Below are 15789 nucleotides of genomic sequence, written 5' to 3'. Positions count from 1 at the left end.
TTCTGCAGTTCTATGATATTTCACCTTCACCTAAAACTATATTGTAACCCTGCTTCTGCTTTGTTGTTTCACTACTACACTCAGCATGTTAATAAAACAATGATCCTTTCACAACATACCACTCCCTTTCTTGTACCCAAATTTTCACATTATCTGCCCTTTTATTCTTACAAAAATGTCTTTCCTGTTGTGGTGGTGATCTTCAGTCCGAATGCTGGCTACAGCTCTTCATGCTATCTGTTCTGTGCAAGCCTCTTTACCTCTGAATTACTACTGCAATCTACACCCATTTCAACATGCTTACTGTATTCATCTCTGTCTCCATACATTATTTTTACTTCCCCTCCCCCTCATGCTTCCCTCTAATATTAAATTGAGGATTCCCTCATGTCTTAGAATGTGACCTATCAACCAATTCCCTTCTTTTAGTCAAGTTATGTCACACGTTATGTTCTCTCCAATTCTACTCAGTATCTCCTCATTGGGTACACGATCTATCCATCTAATCTTCAGCATTGTTCTGTAGCACCACATTTCGAAATATTTTATTCTCATCTTGTCTGAACTGCTTATTGAACACAATTCACTTCCGTATAAGGCTACATTCTAGACAAACACCTTCAGAAAATACTTCCCAACACTTAAATCTATATTCGATGTTAACGAATTTCCTTCTACAGGTTCTCTTTTTCTTGCAGTTGTCAGTCTATAGTTTATATCTTCTCTACTTCGGTTATCATCAGTTATTTTATTGCCCAAATAGCAAAACTAGTCTAATACTTTTAGTGTCTCATTTTTCTTTGGTTTGCTTTACTGCTTGCTCAATGTACATGCTGAACATCATTTGGGTTAGGCTACAACACTGACATTACTCCCTTCTCAACCATTCACTCCCTTTCATACCCCCCCCCCCCCCCCCCACTGTAATAACTGCCATCTGGTGGTATAAAACCTTTTACACTCTGTATTTTATCCTTGCAATCTTCAAAATTTCAAAGAGTGTAGTCCTGACAACATTGTCAAAAGCTTTCTCTAAATTTTCTGCTGTTATAAATGCAGATTTGCCTTTCTTCAATCTATGTTCAAAGATAAGTTGTAGCATTTGTATTTCTTTGCGCATTCCCACGTCCCTCCGGAACCCTATCTGTTCTTCCCCGAGGTTGGCTTCCACCAGTTTTTTCATTCTTCTGCAAGTAATTCGTGTTAATGCACTTCAGCCACGATTTACTGAATTGATGGTTCAGTATTATTCACAACTATCTTCTTTGTAATTGAAGTCTTAGCACATTTCATCATCTCATACACCTAGCACATCACGTGGAATAGTTCTGTCATGGGTATCAGTAGTTCTGGGAGAATGTTGTCCACTCTGAAGGCCTTGTTTCAACTCAGGTCTCTCAATGTTCAATCAAATTCTTCTCGCAGTATCATATCCTCCATTTCACCTTCGTCTACTTCCCCTTGCTTTCAGTCGTTTGCAAGTACTAGCACAGAATGGCTACGTTCAAGAACAGATGAGTCGATAATTTCACATGGCTGTCCCTGAAACTACTAAAAAGGCTGCCGTCCCTCTCCAGAAATCGCATTTTGTCTGATCTCTCCACAGATACCCCTCCATTGTGGTAGCACCTACAGTACAGCTAACTGTATCGTTGAGGTGCACAAGCCATCATACCTTGGCAAGGTCCGTGGTTCATTGGGGGCAGGGGAGATGGGGGTGGCTCGTATCAGTATTACTGGAAAAACTTAACTGATAATTACAAGGAGACAGCTAACCAGTTCTTACATTCGTAATACTAGCGATTGTGGATAAAGATAATCCTTGCTTTTGGAGCTCATGCACTCCTCCTTTGGGAAAGGATAAAGGATTTCTTGGGGGAGGTTGGAAAGGCAGGACACATTACTCAGACTCTCAGCTGAGAGAAACCCACTGACCGACAGAGCACATACATGTTTATTGGCAGTACTAGGAATTTCACCACCTAAAAGTAAGTACTGGACAGCAATTTTGCCTTCTTGTAATTGGCAGTTATTACTCTACATTAGCATAAAATTATGTTACATCATTATTCAAATTTTTAGTTTCATTTCCTTAAAATCACCTACATTTGCATCTCTACCATTTTAGTCCTCCTTGTTCAGTCTCCTTGTCTTTTCTCACCCTCATTTCAGTTCACCAAATTATTTCATGTGGATTTCCACTGAACTCCACTTTTGTATACACGCCCCCCCCCCCCCCCCAACAACACACACACACACACACACACACACACACACACACACACACACACACACACACACACACACACACTCACACACTCACTCACTCACTCACTCTCTCTCTCTCTCTCTCTTTGGGGGACATTTACCAGTGTGGAGCAACACAACTGCAAAGTATCATTTATCTTACAATTCTTGTTCTCCTTTGTTACCTTGTTCTTGACAAAGACCCAAATAAGTCCAATGGCACTGAATTTGCAGAATGCCAGAGGCAACCACAGTAGTTTAATTTCCTTGTCCACTAAGTATGTACTTTCCACAAGGTATTCTTGTGACAAAGTGCAGTTGCACATGCTCCATTAGACCTAATTTTGTAAGTTCCTCATCTGATGATACAGATAGAGGCTCTACGCTATTGCTTTTCATCTGTTTAGTAATAGAATTCTTCCTCTGTTTCACAGATTGGATTTGTGATACTGATTTATCATTGTGTGGTATGGAGCCTGATCTATAACAACTGGAGATTTGTTCTGCAGTTTTTGAGTCTGTACCTAAACCAATCTTCAATCTTCATAGTGTTTAGCATTCATCTCATAATGATAATTTGCACCTCCTTTTTGCCCAACACGACGTAAACCGGTGTTTTGCATAAACCCATCTTCGCACCAAATGTGGCACAATATAATCTTTTTCTCGGCCTGGACATAGTTCAAATTCTTTCTTTCCAGCCATACCATTCCTGAAGACTTTCTCTGAGATAATCATACAGCATACATGAGCACATGGCACATAAGGACACAAAAGCGAATAAATTAAACACATGCTATTAGTGTTTTAAGCAGAGTTACATTCATAAACAGTTGTAAAAGACAACAACAGAGCTGGTGTTTACACTTTCCATGCTGTTCATAAGTATCAGTGTTACACAAGTTTTGGCAGTCAAGGACTAATTGGAAACCAACAAAAATCAACCTTCAAATGGAGAATGGGTCTATCTTTAAACCAAGGAAAGGAAACAATTAACATAATAATGGTCTTGCTTCTGTGACTCTTCAAAGTTTACAGTCAGCAAAAAAGCTTGATAAGTACACTTTCTCTTAAATATCACCATGTACATCACCCCCCCCCCCCTCTCTGTTCAACTAAAATATAATATTCATACACCAAAAACAACCATACATTTCCACAATTCCAACAACGTACAACACATCAATGTTTGTCATGCAATATAACAAGAATATGAGCTCAAAGTCTGGGGTTAATCATTATGAAATGGACAATATTGCGTGTCCTAATCCAGGTGTTTTAAGTCTTCCTAGTTCTTAGCTTTCTGTCAATGCTCTTGAGAAACTTCTGATACTTGGAACTCTCATAACTGGTATGTAAAAGCTCATATTATAGCAAATATTGTTAATATTAATCTTTATTTTTATTGTGTATAGATTCTCTGCTTATTGCTCATTGTTGTTCGCTACCATGAAACTACACTACAATTTTCCTTTGCTGTCAGTTTCCTATTACAACGTACTGGAAACTAAAACCTAACAAATTGTAACTGAACAAACCGTTCACTCAGGTGAGAGTAAAAATATTTTAAGCATAACTTGGCAACAATGCTTTTAAATTATGAGTTTGTACGAAAGTCTCACTGCTCTGTTCAAAAACTACCAACCAAAGAGCAACATGTAAAATGTCGCAGTAAAGAAGTACAAAAAGCAGTATCAAATACTCCGTATAAAGTTATGTAGGGTTGATGGTAGAACAGTAACACCAATTACAGCAGCTGAAGAAAAATGTTTAACATTAAGAGACTATGCAAAATGATTAACTACACATTACTAAAGCATACTGTACATAAGGAGAAACTACATGTAGCTGTTTTGAGGCAGACATGCAATACTTCTTTCCTGATTCAAGCCTTACCTTTGGCGTCTGACCCTTAACCTTCCCTGCTCGAGCTAAGGATCCATGGACCTTTCCTCCTTTTAAGCTAACAGTGAAATCTAAGTCGAGGGATGGCAGTGCAGACACTGTAACATCATCTGCTAATGGAGATCCAGCACAGTACAAGAAAGTATCACCAACATTCTCTACACCTTCCAGGTGACAGATGTGATCCTGCAAAAAAGTAGACTAAATCAGTCTCCTGTAATACATAATCAAATAACAATACTTCAAGTTAATGTGAAATAAAATAAAACACCGAAACTTTCTATAGAACATAGACAATTAATATTTATAATTCAAAGTTGTGCTTGAGTTTCCATAACTAAATTTTTCAACTGAGAGTGTGATTTGTTGTGTGATACTACTGTATTGTTTAAGCATGCTGCATCTATTTACAAATGCTGATAATCCCGATGCGGTATTCGTGTACAGGTTTTGAATGGAAATGCTGCTTCTGCTACTGCTTGAAGAGAATACGGTAGATGATTTGCTAACCACAGGGTACAAGATTCAAGAGTGTTTATCTGCATTTTGACTAAATTGTGTGACAAGGGTGCAGCATGCATGAACCAGCAGACATTATTAAGGTGGTAGCATGTGGTCCTTCGACAAGTCCATGCAGGATTTCTACACGTATTGGTGTTCCACATACAAGAATATGGTGGAAGTTACCTCTAGGAAAATAATGGACCCGTAATATTCATGCCCAAAGCCACTTTTGCATGTGAAGAATTCTCTCCACTGAGAACGACACTCTATATTCCATTTGCTAGAAACCTCTCAATTCAATCACACAGTTGGTCTGATATTCTGTATTCACTTCTTTTGTTCATTAGGTGGCGGTGTGGAACTGTATTGACTGGCCTTATGCAAGTCAAAGAGCACAGCATCATTGATTTAAATTATGAAAAATTACACCAGTACCAAAAACATCAACTGTGACACACGAAGCTAAACACGGCATCTATCCCGGTGTCAGTATCTACCACCTTCTGGGTCTCATGAATGTACAGAGCGAGCAGTGTTTCACAAGATCATCATTTTCAGAATCCTTGTTGATTCCTACACAACAGATTTTTGGTCACCGGAAATGTCATAATACACAAAGATAAAACATGTCTACAACTGACCAACATCAGAAATATAGGCTTATAGTTTTAGGAACACTTTGCTCCTCCAAAGACCTAGTGTACACTGCCATTAGAAGTTGGGCAAGTTCTTTTACATGCTTTGAGCAGAACCATACTGGTACCCCATCACATCCAGTGGCCTTCTCATGTTGAGGGATTTCAGCTGATTTTGTATCCCATGCTCACTTATTTCATTATCAGCAATTTTGTCATTTGTGTGGCGAATACAGGAGGCACTACAGTGCCAACATCCTCTGTGATTTGGTAAAAGGCATTCAGTATTTTGGCCTTTTCTGTGTCGTCCTTTGTTTCAACGCCATTATGGTCACAGCAGTCTGGACAGATGGCTTCTATCAATTTATCATATGGCCAAAACTTCTTACGATTTTGTGTCAAGCAGCTAGAAAGAATTTTACTTTCTAATTTGCTGCACACATGGCTCTCCTTATGTAAATTTTCGCTTCATTCTTCACATTTGCTTCTCTGTGAGACTTCAGCTACATTTAAATTTTCAGTAAAGCTCTGAGCAGCTTTCTAACATGGGGGAATCAGGGCAGGTCTTGTCCATCACTCACAACTTTTCTTGGAACATACCTGTCTAAAGCATATAGTACAATGCTCTTTAACTTTATCCATTGACACTCAACACTGTTAGTGCTGGAGATATTTTCATGCTGACCACTCAAGTAATCTGAAATTGGTTTTTGTTGCTCTTGCTATTTACTGCTGTATTCAATGATTTCCTGTTCTACGACAACTACATAGAAAAGTTCAGGTCTGTTTGTCAGGAGCAGGTATAAAATGTTACCTTCACGAATTAGTTCCCTAACTGATCAAGGAAATTTTTAGACAAGGCATTTCAAACAATTTCACAAGATTCCCTGTCCTGCCCTAATCACTTAAATTTCCCAATTTATAGGTGGGAAGTTGAACTCTGCACCAAATACTACAGCATTATCAGGAAATTTACATTAATTATGCTTAAAATTTCTCCTCAGATGTTCTGCCATTACTGCTCCTGAGGCAGGGGGTCCATTAGAGCATCCAATGATCTTGTTTGATCCACTTTTAATACTGGGTGTTTATCAGTGAAGTGCAGCTATTCGCAGAGATCAAGTGTGGACTGCAATTATTGTATGGCAGTGAAACTTTGTAGATATGCTAATGCATTAACACATAACCAATATATGCTGGAAAACAAAATTTGTCCCATCTGTGGCCATGACTGTATGAGATCCACATTCTCATTTCGCACGCCATAACGTGAGTGAACAATACGGTTACTGAGAAGAGAGACCTCGTGCTATCAGTGAAACTGTCTTATGTGAACAGCAGCAATTACAGTGCTGCATTGAGAGAGTATTGCCGACAAAGATCTGAGGAGAGATCTGATGTCATTAAATGATTTAAGGGAGATGGTAATGAAATTCAGAAAGACGGGTGAGCTTATGTAGCACCTGAAAGAGGAATGTGTCCTATCCCGACAAATTATTGACTAGGTTGTTGCTGGGGTAATTGGCAACGCACCACCTGCCTTGGATAGTCCTGCTGCTCATTATAGTCTGATTTAAAGTAGTTGTCACTTGACAGGCAACGGGCTGCAGGGCTCCCGCCACCAATAAACCAATGGCAGTCAGCGCTGTCAGCTGCCACTGCGATGCCACTTCGCTCTGCTGAGCTGACTAAGGCATTGTGCCAGCCAGTCCTCAGCGAGCAGTTGTAGACGTGCAGGTGAGAGATTTGAGTGACTTGTAGCTTCGCGTGTTTACGATGTCTGATTAAAGCAGTCGCAAGAGAGGGAGGCCGAGGCTGCACACTCCTCGGAAAGCTCCAAAAAGTGGCGGACATGGGGCCGTTATACGCAGTCAGGCGCGTGAATACGTGTGTTCCTTAACACATTCCGGTCGTTGCCCGTAGAAACTACGAGCGCGCATTTATTGCCATAACAGTCGGCGCTCAGAGATTCTCCGAGCGCCGCCTTCTCGATTATTATTTCAGGTTGCGGCGCATTATATCCGTGCAGTGACATCTGGAGTTGAGTGTTTCGGTCTTGTAGTACATCGGACGACCGCTAGATGGTGTTCCTGCATCCTCTAAGCGCTATGTCACTCAAAAAAGGCGCCAAAACAATTCCCGCGCATTCACTCTTGCAGTGTGCTTATGTAGTTGTCTTTATCGCAAACGTTTGTCGTAAAATGGGGGACAGTTTGACTGAAGAGGAAATTCTGAGGCTGCTGGAAGAATCTGGATCTGAAATTGACGATGATGGATTTCAAACTGAAAATAGTTCTTCTGAAATAGATGGTAATTATAATGGTCAGTCATTGTGTTTACGAATCACAATTATAATCTCGGCAGTTTCACTGACTTATGTCATTTATTTCGAAGGTAACAACGAGTGGTCCGAAAATGAAAATGAGCCATCAGACGTATTAGAAGAGTGTGAAGCTCCCATTCAAAAAGGCAGAGGCATAATACAACAACAGCAGTCCCAAAACAACGTTGTTGAATGGGTAAATGACGATGTCCTACAACAATTACCGCTCTTTGAAGGCGTAAGTAATGTCTTGGCACCTTTGAGCGCCGAAAGCACTGAATTTGACTGTTGGAGCGTCTTTATTGACGCAAATGTCATCAAAAATATAAAGACAGAAACAAACCGCTACGCTGCAGCAACAATTTCCAAATTGCGGATGCAAAATAAAATAACTTCCAGGTCGCTTTGGGCCAATTGGTCTGCTGTGAAGCTACATGAGATGTATCAGTTTTTTGCTATAATTATTCACATGTGCCTTGTACACAAACCAAATATTACGGACTATTGGAGCAATGACCTAATGCTAGATTCCTCCTTACCTGCAAAAATCATGAAAAGAGACAGATTTAGGTCAATTTACTTTATGCTTCACGTAAATAACAACGACAATTATGTACGAAGGGGTCAACCAAACCATGATCCTATACACAAAATCCGACCTTTTTTGATAACTTTGTACTGAAAAGCAAGAACAGTTTTTCTCCTGGCGAGAATCTCACAGTTGATGAAGGTTTATGTCCATTCAGAGGGAGAATTCGATTTCGAGTATATATCAAGAACAAACCGAGCAGGTATGGTATAAAATTTTTCATTCTAAGTGATTCAGCAACAGGATATGTTTTGAACTGTGATGTGTACACCGGTGCAGGTGAAAAAGACAACAGTGCAGATTCAGTGGTGCTACGTTTGTGCAACAGTTATCTACGTAAGGGTCATACATTGTACATGGACCGCTTTTATACTTCTGTAAAATTATTTGAAAAGTTGTTTGATGAGGGCACATCTGCTGTTGGCACAGTAATGAGAAACAGAAGAGGCCTACCACAGGAATTCAAACAGGATAAACTAAGAAGAGGTGAAATCGTATTCAAGAGAAAAAATTCCGTGCTAGCACTTCACTGGAAAGATACTAGGGATGTGTTTGCCCTTTCTACCAAACATAGAATGACAATTAGTGTTACTACGACAAAATCCAAGGCTGGAATGGTAGAAAAACTGAAGCCTGATCTCATACTTGATTATAATAAAAATAAAACTGGTGTTGATCATGGAGATCTGCTGGTGACCTACTATTATTTTCAACGACGAACAATGAAATGGTGGAAAAAGGTATTTTTTTCATGTATTTATGATGTGCGTGGTCAATTCTTACATTCTGTACAAGAAACTTCGGCCTGTCTCTCACAAACGAACCAGCTTGTTTACTTTTATGGTGAACCTGGGAAAACAAATACTGGAGAAATCCGGCGAAGTTTTCAACGAAAATGAAAAGCAGGGTTCAGCAGCAAACAGGCTAACAGCAAGGCATTTCCCCACTCACGTCCCATCGACAACAAGCAAGAAATATGCATCAAGATATTGCATTGTTTGCTCAGAGAAGGGCGCACGGAGTACTGGCAAACGAGTGAGAAGGGAGACGAGATGGTGGTGTGAAGAATGTAATGTAGGATTGTGTCTACCTGACTGTTTCAAGTAATATCACACAAAGACAAATTTTACTCAATGAAAAGAGTTGTAAAAATTCAATGAAATAATTTTGTACATTTATTTTATAATAAATTCTGATTTCTTGCAATTTCAAACTTTTTTTCTACCTCTGAATCATCTAATTTTCAAAATATAATAATTCTGTAAATATATGATATCTTACAAAAAACTTTAAACAAATGTTTAGATATAGGATGATAACACACACATCAGTTAAAAGGTTTTGCTTTCCTTCATTACCTTTTGGTCAGGAGCCATGTAAAAAAGGCGCAAAAGTCTACGACTTCTGAGGGATTGCAGTAGTATCTGTGGCCCAACTGCAATGTGTTAAGGGAGTATTTTGAGAGAGAGAGGGATGCAGGAGGGCCTCTCGTTCCTTTGGATGAGGTGGTGGAGCGAACTGCAGCTGCTCTGCAAGTTAGCGAACGATCAGTAATAAGAATCTGCAAGGAGAAATTCATGAAAGAAGGCTCAAGTGAATCATCTAAATTGGATACACCTGAGAAAAAGAGGCGACTAGAGAAGAGGGTCACAAAACTTGACTCTTTTCAGGAAGATGGCATTCGTCGTCAAATATACGGATTTTATTCGAGGAAGGAGTATCCAACACTCAAAAATCTACATGCTACCCTCACAGCGGCTGACCTGTTTCAGGGTAGTAAATAGTCTTTGTTACGAGTCGTGAAAATAGGATTCCGCTATAAATCCATATCTGGCAGAAAGTTACTAATGGAACGCCAAGATATTGCAGCCTGGCGATGCCGCTTTCTTAGAGAATTAGTGGGGACAAATTTTGATGATATCGTTTGGCTTGATGAAACGTGGGTGAATGCAGGACACAGTTTAAAAAAAGCCTGGACAGACGGTATCATCAGCGAAAGTTTGGCAGCTCCGATCGGCAGAGGAAAAAGGATAATTGTAGCACATGCCGGAAATTCAAAAGGTTTCATTCCAAATTGTTTGCTGCTATTCAGTTCAAATAAGACCTCCGACTACCACGAAGAGATGAACCACAATACTTTTGTGAAATGGTTTGAAGACTGTGTGCTCCAGAACTTAACAAAAAACTCTATCATTGTTATGGATAACGCTCCTTATCATTCAGTAATACAAGACAAAGCACCCACAAAGGCAGCGAGGAAAAACGACATTGTTAGCTGGTTACAGAAACATAAGGTGTAGTTCGACAGTAATTTTACAAGGGCAGAATTATTAGAACTTGTATCACAACACAAGCCAAAGAACCTGATTTACATTATGGATGAAGTAGCAAAAAAATACGGGCATAAAGTGCTCGGATTGCCTCCTTACCATTGCCCTTTCAACGCAATAGAGTTGATTTGGGCTCAGGTTAAACGGCATATTGCTGCAGAAAATGAGAAATTCACATTAACTGAAGTGGAACGCCTTTTGAAAGAGGCAGTTGAAATTGTGACCTCTGAAGATTGGCAGAAGGTAGTGCATCACGTGAAAGGAGTGATACAGGACGCATGGAACAATGATGGTATCTTACAACAAAGAGTCGAAGACTTGATTATACACTCCTGGAAATTGAAATAAGAACACCGTGAATTCATTGTCCCAGGAAGGGGAAACTTTATTGACACAATCACACTGACAGAACCACAGGCACATAGACACAGGCAACAGAGCATGCACAATGTCGGCACTAGTACAGTGTATATCCACCTTTCGCAGCAATGCAGGCTGCTATTCTCCCATGGAGACAATCGTAGAGATGCTGGATGTAGTCCTGTGGAACGGCTTGCCATGCCATTTCCACCTGGCGCCTCAGTTGGACCAGCGTTCGTGCTGGACGTGCAGACCGCGTGAGACGACGCTTCATCCAGTCCCAAACGTGCTCAATGGGGGACAGATCCGGAGATCTTGCTGGCCAGGGTAGTTGACTTACACCTTCTAGAGCACGTTGGGTGGCACGGGATACATGCGGACGTGCATTGTCCTGTTGGAACAGCAAGTTCCCTTGCCGGTCTAGGAATGGTAGAACGATGGGTTCGATGACGGTTTGGATGTACCGTGCACTATTCAGTGTCCCCTCGATGATCACCAGTGGTGTACGGCCAGTGTAGGAGATCGCTCCCCACACCATGATGCCGGGTGTTGGCCCTGTGTGCCTCGGTCGTATGCAGTCCTGATTGTGGCGCTCACCTGCACGGCGCCAAACACGCATACGACCATCATTGGCACCAAGGCAGAAGCGACTCTCATCGCTGAAGACGACACGTCTCCATTCGTCCCTCCATTCACGCCTGTCGCGACACCACTGGAGGCGGGCTGCACTTGGGGCGTGAGCGGAAGATGGCCTAACGGTGTGCGGGACCGTAGCCCAGCTTCATGGAGACGGTTACGAATGGTCCTCGCCGATACCCCAGGAGCAACAGTGTCCCTAATTTGCTGGGAAGTGGCGGTGCGGTCCCCTACGGCACTGCGTAGGATCCTACGGTCTTGGCGTGCATCCGTGCGTCGCTGCGGTCCGGTCCCAGGTCGACGGGCACGTGCACCTTCCGCCGACCACTGGCGACAACATCGATGTACTGTAGAGACCTCACGCCCCACGTGTTGAGCAATTCGGCGGTACGTCCACCCGGCCTCCCGCATGCCCACTATACGCCCTCGCTCAAAGTCCGTCAACTGCACATACGGTTCACGTCCACGCTGTCTCGGCATGCTACCAGTGTTAAAGACTGCGATGGAGCTCCGTATGCCACGGCAAACTGGCTGACACTGACGGAGGCGGTGCACAAATGCTGCGCAGCTAGCGCCATTCGACGGCCAACACCGCGGTTCCTGGTGTGTCCGCTGTGCCGTGCGTGTGATCATTGCTTGTACAGCCCTCTCGCAGTGTCCGGAGCAAGTATGGTGGGTCTGACACACCGGTGTCAATGTGTTCTTTTTTCCATTTCCAGGAGTGTATCTGTCAATACGAGCAGCGAGACGGATAATTCCACTGACTCTGAATTAAGCGGTGTTTCCGCATTGTCTGATTAGTGTGTGGTGTACTTACTGCCATTAAATATTGTGTTTGTGAATTTATTTCGATTAATTCTTATTTTTGTTGTGAGACTAAGAAATACTGTTTGGCCAGCTCTCATCTCCTTACGGTAAGTTAGACTGATTTTTAATTCTATTTCAATTTGTATATACACCAAGATGTTATTCAATGTATGTAATAGTTTTCGAGATTTGCAATCTAAAGAAGAAAACTTTTCCGGACGCGAAAATTTCTCACACTTCAATAGTTAATGTAACAACGGCCCTAATTAAAATTAAGAAAAGATATTTGATTTGCTTACAGATACCACTGAGACCGATACTGTACGTAAATTTCAAAATATTTACATAATATTTATAGGAGATAGAGATTTTAAACGTCATACTTGTTTCGAGTTCAGTACTGATAGGGTTGCTTAAAAATGCTGTTTTCAGAAATTTATATACAGGAAACGTGATGCACTACGAAAACTTTTAAGGATTCTTTGCCGAGTGCATTATTTTGGTAATGAATGGAAAAAAATATTTTGCTGTGACACCAATAGTTTTTCAGTAATGACGTGATAAATTAGAAGCTGTTTGCGAAATCGAGAATTTAAATGGTTTCAAACAAATTAACGTAACTCTTGTCCTAATTAAAATTAAGAATAGCTATTTGACAGATTGAGGGACATTGTAGAGATATACATCATATGTGGGTTTGAAATTTTTTACTTACTTTTTGTAGAAGATACAGGCTTTCAAACGATTTTCTATCGCCGGGGGTAGCGATGCGCTGAGGCAGCTGCCTCCAGCCAGTGCTTGACGTGACAACGCCGCAACTTCGCAGCGCAAACGTCAAGTGACAACTACTTTAAATCAGGCTATAGTGCCACGAGAATTATCCATCCCGCGGTCAACAGTACAGAAAGTTTTGCAGTCTATTTTACAATGGTATGTGTAAAAGGTCCAGACAGCACAGCAACTGATTCCTTACGATCGGTATGAAAGTTCTGGATTTGTTCTTCCATTTCTGCTATTGACCGACTATAACGTGTGACCAGGCAATATTCTATGGAGTGATGAGGCATATTTTATACTAAAGGGTGCAGTGAATACACAGAACTGCTGCATGTGGGGTACTGTTAAACCATGTGTTGTGTATGAAGAGCCACTGCAGTCAATTTGTGTGTGGGTGGTATTGTTTCAAAAGCACCTTTATTCTTGAGCCATTCTTCTTTGAAGAAAATACACCCAGAGGGCATGTCAGGTGTACTGTGACATATGCATATTATCAAAACCTCTGTGTACAGATTGTTGTCCCACTTTGGAAGAGCACTACTGTGTGGAAACAACTGCTTTCACGCAACATGAGGCAACACCTCAATGTTGCTCGTCCAGTGAAAGATTTTCTTAATGCAATCTTCCAGGAACGTGTTACATCCAGAGGTTTTCTAGATGCATGGCCTAAAAGATTATTTGGTCTGAGACCATATGATTTTGGCTCTGAGAATGTCTAAAAGAACACATTTACCAGGGACATGCTTGGTCTCTGCTTTATCTGAAAGAATGATGTTCAGATTCTGCCTGAATTGCTGCGAGCAACTATTGATCACATCATTTTACAAATGCTGCATCTCAACAACATCAAATTTTGTTAAGTGGCAGTTAATAATAGAATCAACACTATGGCTTTCTCACTTGTTCGGGCTTTTCTGCCCATATCCTGTTCCTAACACAGTACACATGGAAACATTTCTATGTCTTTCTTGCATTCACATGCCAGATTTGCACCAGGTGGTCAGAATTGGAAGTAATTTACTGTTTCAATAGACTTTTTCAGCGTACACCAGTCCTGCATTAACACAATACAATATCTACCAAGTTTCGATGCCATACGATAATTAGAGCCCAAGCTGGACCTCAGAGTGGCTGCACTTTAACAAGATCTCCATGTACAGATTTTGGTCCCACTTTGGAAGAGCATTACTGTTTGGGAACAACCGCTTTCACGCAGTAGGAGGCAACATCTCAATGTTGCTCGCCCAGTGAAAGATTTTCTTAATGCAACCTTCCAGCTTGCTGTGTCACTACATTGTCTTACAGGGACCAATCACATGACTTTCTTGAAAATGAGCTTCCAGTATTACTGGAAGAGGTTCACTTGGTTCTAAGGATGGGTGTGTTCTACCAGCATGTTGAAGCCCCTGCACAATCTAGTCATCAACTGACACAGCATTTAAATCTAACATTTCCTAGATGACAGATCTGCAGAAATGGTCATGCTTCTCGGTCAACAAGTTATCTAGACCTTATACGTTCAGATTTTTGCCTGTGGGGATGGTTGAAAGGTGAAGTCTAGACAAAAAATGTATACAAAAGAAACAAAATGATAATTCAGATTCTGAATTGTGCTGCTCTCATAAAAGAACACCAAGGCGATCTCAGAGGAGCTACAAAAGATGTTGCCAAGAGAATTCAAAAGTGCAAGGAAGTTGGAGGTGGAATTTATGAAAACTACTGACTAGTCATTTGCCTAACACCTTCTGGAAGCATCTAGGTTACATTCTTTCTGCAACCAATAAAATTGGACATTTTATGTGAAATGTTTCATTTGGCTTACTCTAGATCAGCATGTCCAAAAGTAGGATTAGTAACTGTTGCTTTTGAAATAATTAAGGCAACAACAAATTTTTAATCAGCTGACAAATATACTGAGCAAAATCAGTTACAAAATGCGAGTGTGGTTCTGAAATGTGTCCACCTATTGCATCTCAGTGGTGGATACCCCCCCTGCCCCCCCCCCCTCGCGGGACCGCCCGCATTGCCACCTGCACCGCCCCTGCCAGTCAGTCCGCACACTATTTGTTCGTTTCATTTGTCAGTCGACTTGACTGAATCCAGTTACTGAATAGTTGTACTTTCCTATGTAGCACGTGCGTCTGCATCATCGTATTTGATGATGTAATTAACCAATTTGCCAGGAAGAGTATGTGCATAATATTCACCCGCCAAGGTAGCCAAGAGCACTAACATTCAGCTTCCTGGACTCAGGTAGGCGCACTGGCCCCGGATCGAATCCGCCCGGCGGATTAACGATGAGGGCATGTGTGCCGGCCAGCCTGGATGTGGTTTTTAGGCAGTTTTCCACACCCAGCTAGGTGAATACTGAGCTGGTTCCCATGTTCTGCCTCAGTTACACGGTTCACAGACATCTGAATACATTCACACTATTCCATGGATTACACTAGATGCAGACAGTTGGGGTACACTAATTCCTTCTTGGGTGAGGGGGGGAGGGTTTATGGGATGGCGACAGGAAGGGCATCTGGCCACCCCTTAACATGCCACGTCCAATTAACCGGCAGACCCCACAAGTCGGGATAAATGCTTGGGAAGAGAGAGAGAATAGGCACACAGAATTCATCATTTAAGGAAGAAAACTACAATTGTAACTTTTTCATATCATAAGGTGGC

General features: G+C 41.4%; 1 protein-coding gene across 2 annotated transcripts in view; it reads right to left on the bottom strand.

Moving 5' to 3' along the window:
- LOC124788154 (FAU ubiquitin-like and ribosomal protein S30) overlaps positions 1-15789 on the bottom strand; it is a 32495-nt gene that overhangs the window by 6455 nt on the left and 10251 nt on the right. For both annotated transcript variants that reach the window (XM_047255306.1, XM_047255307.1), the window contains exon 3: positions 4144-4338. In XM_047255306.1, the coding sequence (XP_047111262.1) occupies positions 4144-4338 (195 nt within the window). The remainder of the gene's footprint in view (positions 1-4143; positions 4339-15789) is intronic.

Source organism: Schistocerca piceifrons, chromosome 3, assembly GCF_021461385.2.
Source record: "Schistocerca piceifrons isolate TAMUIC-IGC-003096 chromosome 3, iqSchPice1.1, whole genome shotgun sequence".
NCBI classification, from domain to species: domain Eukaryota; kingdom Metazoa; phylum Arthropoda; class Insecta; order Orthoptera; family Acrididae; genus Schistocerca; species Schistocerca piceifrons.
This window is presented reverse-complemented; position numbering and strand designations above follow the sequence as displayed.